The sequence below is a fragment of the Cupressus sempervirens genome, chromosome 4 (assembly GCF_028749045.1).
Source record: "Cupressus sempervirens isolate cs-2001-9-10 chromosome 4, ASM2874904v1, whole genome shotgun sequence".
In the NCBI taxonomy this organism is placed as follows: domain Eukaryota; kingdom Viridiplantae; phylum Streptophyta; class Pinopsida; order Cupressales; family Cupressaceae; genus Cupressus; species Cupressus sempervirens.
In genome coordinates, this window is record NC_143121.1 from 875,560,088 (window position 1) to 875,578,361 (window position 18,274).

Sequence of the window (18,274 nt, forward strand, 5' to 3'; positions counted from 1 at the left end):
TCCAATCTTGTTCATTGACATACGAGACTAGCCTGTTATCATGAACGTTTCATTGTGGCCCTGCATACCAGCACTTTTAAGGTGCTCTTCAGCACCACCCAGTTCAAACATGCATATTCTTGCAAGCACAAGACTGTTGTATCAAATGGGAGCTCTCTACTGACCAAATCCTTACTCATATTCTCCTCTCTCAATGGAAAACCACCTGTAACCCTTAAAATTGTCATTCGTGTGAAATCCCAAAGGTAAGTCTGGGAGGTCAGTGTGGATTTCTAGTCACTGAATCTCTTTAAGTTAAGTTTTAGAACCTCGGCCGTACAGTATGTTTAAAACTAAGGCTAACTAATTGGAGCCACCGATGAAACTGTTTTTTTAATTTTTGCGTCTGTTCCCATTTTTCTCTGATATATCTCTTCCACCTTTGGGACCGTATATTGCCTCTGAAATATTCAAACGGAATAAAGTGCATCTGGATATGATATTTGATGCTGTGACTGATATGCAAATCTATATGTTCTCTGCCCTGATTCCTATATCATATCAAAACTGGTAGTCTAATTAATGTCTTCTTGGGTAACAATTTGCTATGGCTGTGGCCTTATATTTGGAAATGCTTTCAACATTTCCTATTCATATCATGTTTAAAGTAAAGCTTATGCTGTATTCCAACTTTACTTTCCATCCTTGCTGCCAATTTTTCTAGGGACAATCTTCAAGACAAATGCATCCACTTCAACCCAGTAGCAATGATCATCGCCACTGATAGATCACGCATCCCATCCATATCAAAAATGTTCCTGCATTGGCATGATTCAGTCATACGGTTTTGGACTAAGCTCGCCATTACCTAGATTAAAATTTTAGTGTTCCAGACAATGCCGCCTTGTCATATGCAAACAGAATCTCTGGTATGATCTAAGCTTCAAATTTAAGAATCAGGAGGAACTGATGCCCTATTTATATATATATCTTTATCATTCAGAACCTTGTTTCATGATTCTTTATGTTCTAGTAACTTTCTTCAAAGCCTCGTACAGTAATCAGCAGAAAATAACATTAGATGCTAATATTATTAGATCTTGTTGATAATTATCAATGATTTGTTACCAAATCATAAAGTGCTGTTCAATTTTCCTTGATGAAATGTATTAGATATTTATAAACAGATGTACAGAACCACCGTGAAAGTAAAATTTCATTAAGACACTTTTGTTCAAAGAATTGAATATAGAATTTAATTAAATGAAACAATACCAATGAATATTCTTATGCATGCACCCTATATTGGACATGTCACGTATCTGGCACAAAGGAACCGTTGCCAGAAGCTTCTCTCCCCAACTCTGTTCTACATAAAATTATAGAATACACTGGAATATACGATTTTTGGCTTTCAAAATTATCAGGTGCACAGCAAGAGGTAACAACTTGGTATCAGTAAGGAGGAAATTGTGGAAGTTGCCGTCTCCCGTTTCGTGGCAAAGTTTATTATAAGAAAATTATGGTTAGCTGAGCTCCCAAGGTGATTTGAAACCTCGCTACTGTACATGGGTAAAATTTAGTCATCAGCATGTGCTGTTTCTTGTGCTCTTGATGACTACAATGAATTTGTGACTACCCAATGGCAAAACACCCATGCTAACCATGACACCAAAATCACTTCATCTTTACATTGCATTTTAACATTTATTGAAGAGGATTGAGGTGGTTTGGACTCCAATAATTACTTGCATCAATTGCTTATGCTTTGCCTAATGATTCAGAAGTTTCCGAATTTTCTCCTGCTTTTCACATATACATCCTGGGAAAGGATTGGCATAGAAGTTCTCCTCAAGTCTTGGGAAATCGCCAGCTTCTCTTGGAGAAGGAAACCCATCTCTGTCAGTATGAAGATCCTTCACTTTCAATGAAAATGTATCCCATGTAATCTCTCCTTGATCCATTTCATCAATTAACTTTACCAGATTCTGCCTGTTAACAGAAGAATATAAATCAGTACAGATTCCTTTTAACTTTCAATACTTATAAATGTGAAAATTGAACCGCAAATTGTCTTTGTAAATCATTTTTTGAATTATTAGATGAATCAGCAACCTCAATACAAGCACCATTGCGAATCTTATTGATACATGTAAGAAAACCGTACCTATCTGGATTAATTGTTTTCCTGAAACCTTCAAACCGTCTATGACCCTGAACAGCCTTCGCCATGTTTCCATCATAAGTGTACACAAACACATCACTTTCCAGGGCTATGATATAGTCCAATGCAGCAAGTCTGTTCTGGTATTTCTTAAGAGGTTCAATCTCCTCTTCTGTAGCAAGAGTTGAGTGTGTAAATACATTTGGAAACACATCTTGCAAATCCTTCATGCTCCCATTGCCATAAATCTCCCCTGCTGCAACATATATATTGGTTTTTGCTGGAAAACCCAATGCTTTCAAGAAAAGAGCAGTCTCACGGGGGGTCATAGGGCATCCGCCTTCCTTACGCTTTTCCTCGCCATCAATTTCTTTCTCCTTCCAGTGTTTTACATTGTATCGCATTTCACTGAGTTCCTTTGCTTCCTCCAATGTAAGACTATGTGCACAGCCAGTGAATGCTAGCATATCCTTCTCATATCTGTTTAATAAAAAATAGAAGGTTATTTATTGAAGGATCTTCCTAGTTCTGATAAATCGATCTTAAATAACTGCATAGATTTTGCTTTTTAAAACCTAATTACTTGGCATATGTCACTGCAAAGTGGCATTTTGCCCAATTCATGCAATCCTGTGATATTAAGAAATCTACTAAGCATGACTGATATCAATAAGCAAGAATAAGTTCAACAGATTGTTAGGCCTTGCTTCTGAGTTAATGTTTTAGATATATCATTTCTTTCCTTACCTTAAATGAAGAGCAATGTAAGGTTCCCCATTCTTCCTCATCCTAGCCACCAAGTTCTTTCCAAGCTCCTCGATAGGTTTCGTATATCTCAGGGCTTGATAGTTTGTACGGCATCTAAGTTTTTGTATGGAACTAGGGAGGCCATTGTTTGCTAGTCGGGAATCTGTATGAGTAAAGTGTATAACCTTAAGCTTTTTCAACAAGGGGAGCACTTCCTCCTTGTAGTATGTGTGCTGCATCCAAGTAATATACATGACAAAATGAGAAAACGTTTTCAACATCTTAGAGTTCCTTGATCCATATGGTATACTTTAAGATACTGAATTCGTGATCCTACCTTTGACCATGATACAGGGGCTTTCTTCAAAGGTTCACTTTTTGCATAGGCTGCTGGTAGAGATTTTACTATTCGCACATCTTCTTTCAGAGTTTTAATAAAATGGTGCCAATCAAATATATCCTCAAAGTCACTGCATAGACACTACCAATTATTAGAGACCAGAATGTTTACAGCTCAATCCTCGTTACAATTGAAATGGACAAAGGCATACGACTTCCAAACCTTGGATCAGTCCAGAAAGAGGTGTGATCAAGAGAAGGAAGAACAAGAGTTGCATTCATGATTCTTGCCACAGCAACCATATCACAAATCTGCATTCAATGCCAAATTTATTATACAGTGTTTAGCCAGTTTATAAATGGTTACATGTAAAATGGTAGATGAGATGCTATATAAATTCTACGTATATTTATGTCTTATTCCAAAACTTATGTTAGTCTTATAACAAAAGTTTCAGGGATCTCAACAGCGAATTCATACCCCAGTTCGCATTTGATTTAAACCACCATTTGCATGGACTAATATATAGCCGTTTGTGGCACCCTCAAGCTCTGTTAAAGCAAGTAAACAAAACCATTGATAAGCTACCAGTACAATATGATATCACAGAACTCTTATTACTATTAAGCATGAGAGTTTACAACATAAAATTAAATAGTCGCAGTAACCCACTTTTATAACTTTTTGATCGTTCAACACATTGCTCCACGTTAGCTGGTTTTGAATTCAACCAGATTTCGGGATCCTGCAAAATTAGTGTGAAACTAGTTCATATCTAATGAGGCGTGAATATTGAAAGCAACCAGAAAAAATGGACATTTTACTTTAGAAAAGAGATTGATCACACTAATTCACCAAGAAAAAGAAAATAAGCGGGTGGAATGTGATCACGCCCCCAAAAATTCCAGGAAAGATAAAAAGCCCTAAAATGAAAGTTTGAAGTATAGCAAAAATTGGTTACTAATTATTATACCTGAAATTCTTTATCGCTTTCCTCTAGAACTACACTTTTATCTGGTGGCATTGATGTACTCAAACGCCTGTACTCACTTTCCTCTAAAAGACGCTGAGTATCTCTAGGAAAATGTTTGAATGGCTCTAAAACTAAAATGCTCCTTGATATATCCTGAGAAGCACAAGACATAAACTGTTAGAGAGGAATATCTTAACAAGCTAAAAGGACACAATAAGTTGATACATAATGAATGTTAACATAAACGGTGGGGCAGTATACAAGAAAATGATCATATTAAATATGGTAATGTGCAGTTTTTCAGCATGTATTATGAGTTTCAGCAGATTAGGTTTCTGCACATCTTGTGCAATTCTTACGCCCGATGTGGATCAAGCAAACCATTCTCTAATAGCCATGGATGATCCCCATTTTGGCTTCTTGAATTGATTGATCATTCAACTCTGTTGATACTAAGACCATAGGGAAATCTTTAAATAAAAGTGAAGTAATTGTCACGAAAGAGTTTCTAACAGGCAAATTGGTATATGTGCAGTGAGGATTCAGTTTCCTAAAATCAAAGGCATGTAGTTTTTGCATCTTCCAAAAACTGGACACCTTTCATTGGCTATCTATTCTCCGAATGTTTTCCCCTCCAAATGAAAAGCTAGGCTTTTGAGCGCCCTGTAAAACTCCGCAACGGTTCACCTTGGTATATTAGTTCTTGCAATATTTAGAAAGGAACGACAATATTTATCTTGTGACCATTGATTTACAATCCAGAAAGTTCTTATGGCCTGCCAATCATTTTTTGATTCTGTAGAACAGAAGCAATTAGTAGTTAACCTATTGGGAAAAACAAACCATTGAGAAGCATACTCAAAAACATTGGAAAATTTGTGCAAAGAAATCCTGATTCAATTCGTTCTAGAAAAAGCCCAACCAGAAACATTTATGCTACAGAATCATTTCAGTACGTTCACGGATTTAGAAATGGTAAAAGCCTTAAAATGGAGACAACAGTCTCTGAAGAAAACAAGCCAACTAAGGTAGACAGGGTTAGAAACTGAAGCAGAAATTGGAACTGCCCTTTTGCAGCATTATCTATTCTATGGAAGAAACAACGTAGCTTTGCGAAATTAGTGGATTTAAAAGCCATTTCGATTCCTACGCTTTTAGCTGCATCATGTCTCCATCAGTAGGTTGAGGTTTCAATCACAAACTCCGACGCCCCAAACAAAAAATAATTGTAATAAAGCCGGTAATTGCATTTTCGCCAAAACCAGTCTAGAAAGCTTTTTTTAGTTTGGTTTTCTGCGGTACACAACATTTACGAAAAGATCGAAAAAAACAAAAGAAAAAAACACATGATGTTAGTTCTTGCAGGTTTTCCCCAATGTCCGATCAATCCACAAACCCCCATCAAAAAAACACGACAAAAAAGCCCTTTTCAAGATCTGTAGGAGGTTAAACTAAGACACGGCACCTTGGATCCCGTTTGCTCTTCGATCTGAGATCCAATCCATCCAAGAGTGACCATTTTCACCAGAACAAAAAAAACCAACAGGCCAACGAAGAAAAAAAAGAGCTGGTGCCTCATGCTGCTCTTCTTATGATTGAAAAGAGCAAAGAAGCGGAGAGCGCTGAATGCCTCGGATGCACAATCCCCACACTCATTCTCTGCAAATGCAGAGTACCCCTGCTTTGGAGAATCCATCAGACAGAAATCCCCATCTTGACTCTTCTTCAGTGAATGAGACCTCCTAGTCATGGAATTTCTGGGACTGCATGCCACATATGAAGAAGACGATCCTCCCTTTTCTTCTGCATTTGAAGCCATTGTTATTTGCAGTCAATCTCCGCCTCAATGCCAAAATCCAGTCCCAGTTTTTGCAGGAATTTGGCACTGATTGATCGGCGGTCAATGGCGATGTGAAGTTGAGCCAAAGCGGAGTTATGATAAGTTCAAGGCAAGGAGGTGTCTCTCAATGCGTGTGGAATCATCGGAGGACTTTCTTATTAGATCTCAGATGCCTATTGTGGAACAAATCGCATTCTAACTCGACAACTCCTGTAAAAACTGAAAAAGAAAAACTAAATATAAAATGAATAAAGAGCCCAGTTACAATATCCTATTCCTTAGCTTTACCGCCTTAAACAATTCTCAATAAATATTCAACAATAATATAAGACTCCAATTGATATCATTAACTTTTACAATAGGAAACTCAAAAGCTTTTCTATTATATGTTTAAATGTATTGGAATTAAATAAGAAATTAATTAGAGCATTATTAAATTTATCCTCTTCAACAATACGAACATTGAGATATAAGTCCTAGTTTTGTCCTTTTAAACAACACTTAACAATTAATACAATACTTTTAAACACGTAAAATTTACTTCGTATTGGCTTATTTATCTTTTTCATTTTGACTTTCAAACACGATGTTGATTTTTTTCTATTATTGATACTTTCTAAATAAAAAATTAAACAATAAAACTAAGAGTTTTTTTCTCAAAAATATTTAAGAACATAATATCATTAGCTATATACCCTCTTAAACTAGACTTAAAATTTAAAAACTAAATACTACATCTTTAAACTAGTAAAACTTTCCGCTTATTAATCTATTTATCTTTTTCATTTTGACTTTCAACATTTATTTTTTCTATTATTTATACTTTTTCAGCTTTTAAACAATAAAACTCAGACTTTTTTTTCCTAAAAATGTCAATTATTTGATTGGCTGAAAGAGAATGGACCAGCTAATGATTTGACTGGACACGGACTTGTGGGCCCTACAACGCGGAGCTGCGAAGGTACGGAAAATAATTAAACAGAGAGTTGTTTTAATTTACATGTGAACTGCCGTGCTTAACGCGTATGCAACTTCAGTTTCTTACTACTCACTACTCCCGCCAATAGTTTTCCACGTGTTCTTTTTAGATTGCCCTTAGATTGAGGACTGCTATTTAATGTATTTTTTATTCACCTGAATTTAAGAGCTGTTATTGAATGCATTCTTTAATTAAGGTTAAGTTTTAAGGGCCGTTATTTAATGTGCTTTTTTAAATTTACTTTAGATCAAGGGCTGTTATTTAATAATGAGATTTTTTAATAACCTTAAGTTATGAACTGTTATTATTATTGGAGTATAGTCTAGTTTTAATAAATTTATTTTAAATTTATTAAGATCTTGTGCATTGTGGACTCACATATGTGTAGATGGTCTTGATCCACGGAAAATCTTGGAGTGTGGTGGTTTGTCTTTGAGGATGGGGGGATTATGAAGGCTTGGCTAGCCGTTGAGGACTTGTTCATGCTGATTTAGATGTGTGCATGCATTCTTGGAATTTGATGGTGACAATTATGTGAGCATGTGAATTTGTATTAATATTTGGGTTTATCTTAATAGAGTATTTCATTTGATGACTATTTTTTAATTATGATTAGCTCGTATTTGGATTCTTATATACTTTCATTTGTTTTACTTGTATTTATTTTTGGATGTTTGTTATTTAATTCTTATTATTGCATTTATACGTACACTCTTTTTTATATGTATTCTTTTTGTTTCAATATTTTTGTTCTTTTGTCTATGTCAATTAACGTCAATTACAAGGCACTTGAGATCAATTTCAATTTTTCATATTTTCAAATTCTAATTTTAAAGCTCTCGTCCTTCAATTTTCAAATTTTAATTTTAAAGCTCGCATCCTTTTATACTAACTATTGTGCACCGACTTGGGACATATTATTAGAGCTTACAATTTGCAAGTAGTTTAGATGGTCAAACACTAATAAAATTTTAAAAGAGAAAAAAATTGTTAAGGCATTCTTTTGTTTTTCTTATTGGTCAATAATCAAAGTTTATGTTATCTACATGTAGGCCACTTGCACACTTATGTTTGTTGTTGTCAATCAAGTGATCTAATGTAGAGGAGAGTCGTCTAATAGATTCATAAGGAGTTATAAACATTATAATCATCGTAAGCTTATTAGACGTTGAAAGTTAGGGTAAACAAGTTTCAAAATGTTGTGTTTCATCAATACATTTTTGTGTGTCACATATCAAATCCATACAAAAGATTATTTTTTCACAATACTCAAATTTAAAGGGTAAACCAATTCACATGTCATCAATTTGTTTCAAATTATATTTAAGAAAATTTAATATTGAGTTAAAATTGAAAAAACCTAATTAAAAGAGGAACAATTATCTATTAACCATTGTAATCATCTATATATTTCTATTTTTTTATATTTTTACTTTCCAAATTTTGTTAATTGATCCCTCATAGACCCGAATTAGGTTATTATGTTGTCATGTACATAAGATACTAGTTTTGGCAAAGGTACTCTTTTATCTCTTTACACAAGGAAGTTAGATGTCTCAAATGCACTTGCAAATAATTTATTTATATGTTGTTATTATTGCAAATAATAATTCTTATTATTGCATTTATACGTACACTCTTTTTTATATGTATTATTTTTGTTTCAATGTTTTTGTTCTTTTGTCTATGTCAATTAACGTCAATTACAAGGCACTTGAGATCGAATTCAATTTTTCATATTTTCAAATTCTAATTTTAAAGCTCTTGTCCTTCAATTTTCAAATTTTAATTTTAAAGCTCACATCCTTTTATACTAACTATTGTGCACCGACTTGGGACATATTATTAGAGCTTACAATTTGCAAGTAGTTTAGATGGTCAAACACTAATAAAATTTTAAAAGAGAAAAAAATTGTTAAGGCATTCTTTTGTTTTTCTTATTGGTGAATAATCAAAGTTTATGTTATCTACATGTAGGCCACTTGCACACTTATGTTTGTTGTTGTCAATCAAGTGATCTAATGTAGAGGAGAGTTGTATAATAGATTCATAAGGAGTTATAAACATTATAATCATCGTAAGCTTATTAGACGTTGAAAGTTAGGGTAAACAAGTTTCAAAATGTTGTGTTTCATCAATACATTTTTGTGTGTCACATATCAAATCCATACAAAAGATTATTTTCACAACACTCAAATTTAAAGGGTAAACCAATTCACATGTCATCAATTTGTTTCAAATTATATTTAAGAAAATTTAATATTGAGTTAAAATTGAAAAAACCTAATTAAAAGAGGAACAATTATCTATTAACCATTGTAATCATCTATTTTTCTTTTTTTTTACTTTCCAAATTTTGTTAATTGATCCCTCATAGACCTGAATTAGGTTATTATGTTGTCATGTACATAAGATACTAGTTTTGGCAAAGGTACTCTTTTATCTCTTTACACAAGGAAGTTAGATGTCTCAAATGCACTTGCAAATAATTTATTTATATTGAACAATGTTGATTCCAAATTTGTGAATAGTTAATGTTTGATACATGAAATATTCAATAGTAATTAAACATTGACAAATTATATTCTTCTAAAATGAGTGTGGGGCAATTCATCCCAAGCTTGAATGGGTTCTCTATGTGATATGGTGCATAGTATTAAGGTGATCTAGAATGTACTTGCATTATGTTCATTTCCTAATCATGCAAGTTAAGCTATTTATTGTTTTATAGCTAATTAGAAACCTCCAAAGCAGATTATTATGTGCATGAAATTAGAGAGTGAAGCCACTTCAAAATATGGTGTTAGTGTAAATATTTAAATGGTGACTTTCAAAGGAGATGACGATTCAATTGTATATTTCTTTCTAGATATGATCATTTAAAATTTGTCTAATAGATCCATAGATAATAATATGAGATGTAACAACTCCATAAAGGGAAAATATTAATACTCGAGTATCTCCTAGCCTAAAAACTAGTAATGTTATGCTATGTGTTTGAGTTATTCTCATGTAGGTCCAAGATTCAACTCTTTCTAGTTGGGTTTTTCTAGTAGTTATCCTAATCAATCCAATTTGCAATCCCTATGATTAGTTCTAAGCTCAAGTTAGGGTAATAGGTTAGGTGGTGAAGATGTCCAAAGTGAAAAAGCAAATGAAAACTTTAAAAACTTGTGGCTAATCAAATAATGTGAATATATTTAAACATGGCCTTCTGATAAAGATGTACAAATTGAAAATCATATAACATGTATTTAACATGTTTAAGGAATTTTAATATGGATAAAATAGCACAAATATAGATTAAATACTTCTATCTAAAAGACAGTAAGGGATATCTAGTGTATATTAAATTTATTTCTTAAGTAGGATAAATGCCTCAATACTTTATCTCTCTAAATATTTTACTTAAATACATTATGATTGAAAAAACACATAGAACTATTTTTTGTTCACTTGAGAGTTGCTTTGGTTTACTTTAGAACTATTTTATTTACAATGTATTTAAGAAATGGTGTCCCTTTATTTTATTGTAGAGCTATTTTGTTAAACACGTATATTAAATTCAAAAGAACATACACTATAAACTTTTGTGTATCCCAAGGGTTGAGCTTAATTGGTTAAAACATTAGGTTCTCATTATGGAGACGAGGTCAATTTTTCATAGAGGGACATCTAAAAGTGGAATTGTAAGGTGTGACACTTGCATTTCCATATGAGATGGTTTCTAAATAAAAGTGGATTTCTAAGTAGTGACTCTAGGTCTTTCATGGGTGATTTTCAAATTATTTTCTTACAAGCATTTTATCTAATTAATTTTAAATGGTGATAATTGTATGAGCAAGATACTTGTAATCGATATTTAACTCAAAAAAATATCTTTGGTATATTTAATTTATTTTATAATAGAGTTATTATATTTACTACATATTGTATTTGTTTTAGAGTTAATATATTAAAAATTAAAATATGCATATGAATGTAGATATGTTTTCATTTAATTATTCTTTCATATCGTGATTTTTCTATTTGGATTCAACTATGTAGTTTCTTAAGTCAAAATTATTGAGCCATGTTTCATTAGAAGTTATTCACAAGAACATATCTCTCATGAAATTAATGAAAAACTTAACACTCATTTCATCTAGGTGATGCTCATAGAGGTGAAACACTAAGACTTCCTAGGAGGGCACCCTCCCAAGTACTACTCTAGCTAAAGTATGCTTAACCATGGAGTTTCCTCCAACAACTAGCTAGCTTTCATTAAAGGAAAATAAGATTTCATCATAAAGTAAGTAGAGAACAAAACAAGGTCTAGATAACCTCTATGGCTTCTAAAAACTTCTCCATATAGTCATCTAGGAACATAATCCCATTGACCTACTCATACTATCCCTACTTTATCTATCTCAATCCTCGATGCTAATACATGTCGTTCTTTCATATTCTCTTCGTAGATCCACTCTTTGACTTAGTTGATCACATGATTTCAGAGGAATTTTGTAGAACCATTCCTCTCTTTGTAAACTTGTGATGCAAAGTAGTTGTGTGACTTTCCTAGGATGTCCCTGATACCATCAAGCCACATCTAGGACTTCCATCTTAGCATTTTTCCAATTGAAATGACCTATAGAAGATTGAAATGTGTGTGTGTATGTGTGTGTGTGTGTGTGTGTGTGTTTCCACACACACACACACACACACATATATATGTATGTATGTGTGTGTGTGTCACACATACACATGTATGTATGCATGTATGTACATATGTATGTATGTATGAATGCATATGTATCTCTTATTCACATACTTTTATTTTTCTACAATATTTTCATATGCATGTATTTGTATTTCATATATATTTGTATATTTTTAGTTTTTTTAATCTTTAATTTTTAAAATTATAAGATTGATTTGTAGATTATATTCATACCTTTAAAAATACTTCCCCTCTTTGTAAACTTATGCAAAATAGTTGTGTAACTTTCCAAAGATGTCCTTGATATCGTCAAGCCACATCTAGGACTTCCTCTTGACACTGTACCAAATGAAATGACCTATAGAAGATTGACATATGCATGTGTGTGTGGTGTATTTAATTTATTTCATAACAGAGTTATTATATTTACTACATATTGTATTTTTTTTAGAGTTCATGTATTAATAATTAAAATATGCATATGAATGTATATATATTTTCGCTTAATTATTTTTTCGTATCGTGATTTTTTTATTTGGATTCAAATGTGTAGTTTCTTGAGTCAAAATTATTGAGCCATGTTTCATTAGAAGTTATTCACAAGAACCTATCTCTCATGAAATTGAATGGAACACTTAACACTCATTCCATCTAGGTGATGCTCTTAGAGGTGAAACACTAAGACTTCCTAAGAGGGCACCCTCCCTAGTACTACTCTAGCTAAAGTGTGCTTAACCATGGAGTTTCCTCCAATGGCTAGCCAACTTTCATTAAAGGAAAATATGATTTCATCATAAAGTAAGTAGAGAACAAAACAAGGTCTAGATAGCCTCTATGGCTTCTAAAAACCTCTCCATCTAGTCATCTAGGAACATAATCCCATTGACCTCCTCATAATATCCCTACTTTATCTATCTCAATCCTCAATGCTAATACATGTTGTTCTTCAATATTCTCTTCATAGATCCACTCTTTGACTTAGTCGATCAAATGATTACAGAGGAATTTTGTAGAACCATTCCCCTCTTTGTAAACTTGTATTGCAAAGTAGTTGTGTAACTTTCCTAGGATATCCTTGATACCATCATGCCACATCTAGGACTTCCATCTTGGCCTTTTGCCAATTGAAATGACCTATAGAAGATTGACATATACATGTGTGTGCGTGCGCGCACGTGTGTTTATACACACACACACACACACACATATGTGTGTGTGTGTGTGTGTGTGTGTGTGTGTATGTGTCACACACACACACATGTATGTACGTACATATGTATGTATGTGTGCATATGTATGTCTTATTCACATACTTTTTATTTTCTACAATATTTTCATATGTATGTATTTGTATTTCATATATATTTGTATATTTTTAGTTGTTTTAATCTTTAATTACTAAAATTGTAAGATTGATTTGTAGATTATATTCATATCTTTAAAAATACTTCCCCTCTTTGTAAAGTTATGCAAAGTAGTTGTGTAACTTTCCCAAGATGTCCTTGATATCATCAAGTCACATCTAGGACTTCCATCTTGGCATTGTACCAAATGAAATGACCTATAGAAGATCAACATATGCATGCATGTGTGTGTGTGTGTGTGTGTGTGTGTGTTTATACACACATACACACATATAGATGTATCTATGCATATGTATGTATATATATGTGTATGTATGTATGTATGTCTATATCACACACACATATGTATCTATGTCTTATTCACATACTCTTATTTTTCTGCAATATTTTCATATGTATTTATATTTCATATATATATATATAAAGTTGTTTTTATCTTTAATTTTATATTATAAGATTGATTTGTAGATTATATTCATAGCTTTAAAAATACTTCAGCAAACCACCCCCCCATCTTTTCAGTATATTTATACATCTTTAAATAATTTATTCTATTTATAATGCAATCTTTTACCATCTTTGACTAGTCTAATGTTTCTTATAATTTTGTATATATATTCTTAATTTTATTCTTCCCCTAATTTTCATTTTGTTTCCTTTGTTTCAATTTTGGTTCTTATTTTTATTTTATTTTTCAAATGTTGTCTTATGCCTTCAACCATGTGTTACTCCTTCTCCTCCCTCTCTCTTGTAAACAATAATTTTTATTCACTTCTTCTTTATCTCGATGTTGTATCGTAAAGTATAATCCAGAATATATATCTAAATACAAAGATGATATATACTAACACCCAAGCGTGTTATTCAAATATTTCACATTCAAATTAACAAAACAGTGACTAAATGAAAACAAACCAACTTGATTCCCAATGACCCATTCCTTTATCTTTCCCCATTTTCTTTAAGTTGTTATCATTTTTCTCCTCTACCTCTTTATTTAGAAAGTGTGACATAAAATGTTGATGTAGAACATAGTTATATTCAAAAAATACACATGCTAGGTCTCTAAAGTATAAAATTAAATATTCTATATTTCAATTGGCAAGTAAACATTTTATAAAAAATAACCCACCTTAAACCATAATTGAATTTGAGTGAAGACACTAAAAATCAATCTCAAAACTATTTACCTAATATGAAATAAACTGTAGTAAATTTCATAAATAAAAAATAAAATAAATTTATCAATTCTCGAATATTATACTAATATTAAGAAGATTGAGAAGGAGAAACAATAAATAGATCCATCCTAAGACATGGGTGGTACAAAATAAATTTTGATGGGACACTGAGGCAACTCTAGGGAATGATGTGGCAATGATATTGATTAGAACAAGCTGACAATATTTTGCTATTATATTAAGGGAAACACATGAATGATCAAGTTGAAAGGATGACACTCCTATAGGTCTTAAATTTTTTGTTTTAATTAGGATTAAGGTGTTGACTATATAAGGTGATTATAAATGTTGTTTAAGGCTTGCCTAAAGCCAATCAATTTGTTGAAGTATGGGAGGAGATATTCACGTACTTCTTATGGAACTAGATATTTTTGAAATTAATTGTATCTTCAGAAAAGGGAATTGTTGTCGATGTTTTGTCTGCACCAAGATACCATAGAAGAATTGAGATGATGGAGGAAGAAATATTCCCTTCCAAATAATGTCCAAACTCTCATGAGGGGAGAGAGATCAATTACCAATATTGATGGAGGATATTTACCTTTGGCCACTACATATACTACTTTTTACAACTATGTTTTGGACATGGAATTATAGAGGTTTTTACTTTGAAGGCCCGGTGCGAGACTTCAATTTGAAAATGGATTTGAATTGGAATGGGAAGTAGATGACTTGTAAATAATACTTGGGTAGATGGACTAGCAAATGTGAGTGGGGTGGTCAAATCATATTGATTAATAACATGTTGTGTGCATGTCGAGGGAAGGAATGTATGATCCATGTGAACTTTAAAGTGGATCCTATGATGATGTGATGCTATTGTTTCACAATCACATAAAGATGCTAAATTAATAAAAACCTTTTATTTCTTAAAAGTGTGTGAATATAATACACTATGGGAAAAAGGCCTTCATGCATTGTAAAAATTTGTCTATACAAGTGGATTATTTTGAGGGCTTGGAGAAATGACTATACTTAAGCCGACATACAAGGCTTAAAATTTTCTTTTAATCTGGGTTTCTACAAAAGGTTTCCCTGATTGTGTTTAATTCTATGAATTTGAAATTTGGTTGGGCCTCTTTGCAAATATTTGTTCTTCTAGTCCTAAGTGTATATGAGCAATGTTAGTATGCTAATAAAAACCAAATTTAAATAAAGCTTCTACAAACTAAACAAAATTCATAAACTTCAAGATAGACTAAGATGAGCTCTCAATTGAAAATATGAGCCATTAATGGGCTCTCTCAATGAGAAGCTCTCTTGTTGAGTAGCTTTGTCTAAAAAGATAGGATGTATGCTCAATATGCTTCCAAAGGCTTCAATGGATGATTGTGGATTTTTGGTGTGGATAGATGGCTTTAGTATGGATTTGGCTCTCAAAATAGCATTATAACTTTACTTCATGGATTGTGTTATTTTGCAAAGGGGAAGGATCCAATTTATAGGCAAGAGGCTTGAGGGTTTGAGGGCTAAGATGCAAGGATGGGAAAAAGCTTATGGAGGGCTCAGATTGCATGAGAGGAGAGCACATGGATTGTGCTTCCTTATAGCCAATCAAGGAGTGACACATGTCACATGGTGAGAGGATGGAGGAAAGGGGAAGGATGAGTCAACAAAGGAGGCTCAAGAGATAAAATCTTCATAAAGACCCTCATAATGACTTGTAAGAGCAATAAAAGGGCTTGTAAGAGTCATTTATGACCTAGTGGACTTCATAAAGTTTTATGGTTGAGATATTTTGAGGGTGATGAGAGAAAATTCGACTTGGACTTGATTAGGAAGGTTTTAAGCTTGCTTAGGCTTGTGCAAATGATTAGAGGATGGATTAAGATGGTTTAGGATTAGCTTAGGGATAGGCAAGTGGATGGCATTTAATGAGGGTGGGTGAAGGAGGAGATATTTGTTAACTTTGGCTTGGGTTAGTAAGTCTTAACCCATGTTTAGGGAATGTGACAAGGTTAGGAGGGGATTAGGATTAGGTTTAAAGAAATCTTCTAGAAGAGTCTAGACTTTGGATGAGGATAAAGACTTTCTAGAATAGTCTAGAATTTCCTAGGATGAGGATAAAGACTTTCTAGAAGAGTCTAGAACTTCTTAGGATGAGGATAAAGACTTTCTAGAAGAGTCTAGAACTTCTTAGGATGAGGATAAATTAGATTTTTAGGAAATAAATAAAGTTTTATTTATTTCAAGGGTTTGGGTTGAGGAGATATTTATTAAAACTTTTTTAATAAATATGAGGATTAATATTTAACTTTAATTAAATATTTTGAGTTGGGATTAGGGGTAGGAAATGATGGGATTAGCCTTTAATCAAAATTAAAGAAGGATTAGAAGATTTTGGAAGAGGTTATTGGTCATAAGGAAATTGGCCAACTTTTGGGAAAAAAATAAATTTTTTATTTATTTTAGGATTTTTGGTCAATTTATTAATTAAATAATTAATAAATAAGGAAATAATGTTTAAATAAGATTTAAACATTTTTGGGAGGGATTCCTTAATTAAATATTTTTAATTAAGATAAAAGGATTTAATGGCATAAAAATTAATTAATTAATTAATTAATAAATGATGATGTCATCGGGAATTTTTCAGAAAATAAAAATACTTTATTTTCTAAAGGATTTTTAGGTGTCTACACTAAGATGGGTGGGAGGAATTTCCTTTGAAATTATTGAAGAATTTATGACACAAGCTACTAGTCTATTCACGAAGGGTATAAAGTAGAAGAAATCACTTGGGTGGTAAACAATGAAAGCCTTAACAAGTTCTTCATGTGGAATTAAGCTATGGTCAAGATGCATAGTGGTTATGAAAGGGAGTAATTGACATTGCCATGGAGCCCATTTTGTCCCACAATTATGAAATAATTTACCTTAGAAGGCCAGTTCAAAATGTGTTATTCCTATTATATGCAAATTCTTAACCACTTTAGGAACCATGACCTTATTTCACTCATGTTTTTCTTACTCAATTCCCTTAAGACTTATTTTAAGGAAATGGTATAGGTTGCCATAAGTCAAAGGAAAAAAATCTATCCCTTTACACTAGGGTTTGATTTATAGGTCATATAATTTCCATTTGGCTATTTGTCCACCCAAACCCCTTGTTGTCCAAGAAGCACCCAATGTAAGATTTTCCCCCACTTGCAAACATTATTTGTTCTATTGGCCCAAGTTAAATGAAGTGCATGAGCAATCATGATGCCTCTAAGATTGCTTAAGTGAGTGAGGGATGCTTGAAACTCCCACTCCATTTGTGATTTTTATGAAATTTTGTGGTTAAAAAGTAAAGCTTCTAAATGCTTGATTGTTAGTAAGAGGAAAAGGAAAAAACAAACCACCCCTAGCCAAAAATCCCAAATTATTCATTTAGGAGGCATTAAAGTAAGGACAAAGATGAGCCTAGGGAAGAACATAAAAATCCACAAAGGTCCCATAAGATGACAACTTTCTCAGTGGACAATGTTGAAAAAGCCTAGTTAGTCAACCATGATTTGAAGGAAAAGACTAAGAGAATGGGGAAATTCTAAGGAAGGATGAGAAGGTGGAGATTGTAGACAGTTAAGGAGGTGAAACCTAGAAATAATTGACAATTCTTGCAAATCTATAACTAATAGCTCCACTCAAATATATGACAATATGAAAAGGAGTGCATTGACTTAAACTAGGGGCATGATCTGGGAGGAGAATTATATTAATATGATTGTTGTCAAAAACACCTAAGATGATTGCCAAACTATTGCCACTAAATTGGCTACACTAAGGACTAAGTAAGGAGAGTTGAAAACTAAGGTTCTCAACGTGGAAAAGAATATAAGGTGTTTATTGAAGTTCAACCTCTATATAATGCACAATTTGGAAACCAACATGTGTCTCATGCAATGTAAAGTGAGCTAGGAAAGGATGCAGGAAGAGAATGAAAGTACAAGGAACTATTCAACTTCC

General features: G+C 32.8%; 1 protein-coding gene across 1 annotated transcript; it reads right to left on the minus strand.

Moving 5' to 3' along the window:
• Positions 1 to 1,207: 1,207 nt before the first annotated feature.
• Positions 1,208 to 6,361, minus strand: LOC149564189 (O-fucosyltransferase 19-like). The gene is made up of 9 exons (XM_089827266.1): positions 5,669 to 6,361; positions 4,204 to 4,356; positions 3,903 to 3,975; positions 3,711 to 3,781; positions 3,453 to 3,541; positions 3,228 to 3,360; positions 2,891 to 3,123; positions 2,147 to 2,623; positions 1,208 to 1,971 (listed from the first exon to the last, which is right to left on the minus strand). The coding sequence occupies exons 1-9, from the start codon at positions 6,020 to 6,022 to the stop codon at positions 1,752 to 1,754; spliced, it is 1,803 nt and encodes a 600-aa protein (XP_089683392.1). The 5' UTR covers positions 6,023 to 6,361; the 3' UTR covers positions 1,208 to 1,751.
• Between the last annotated feature and the right edge of the window lie 11,913 nt (positions 6,362 to 18,274).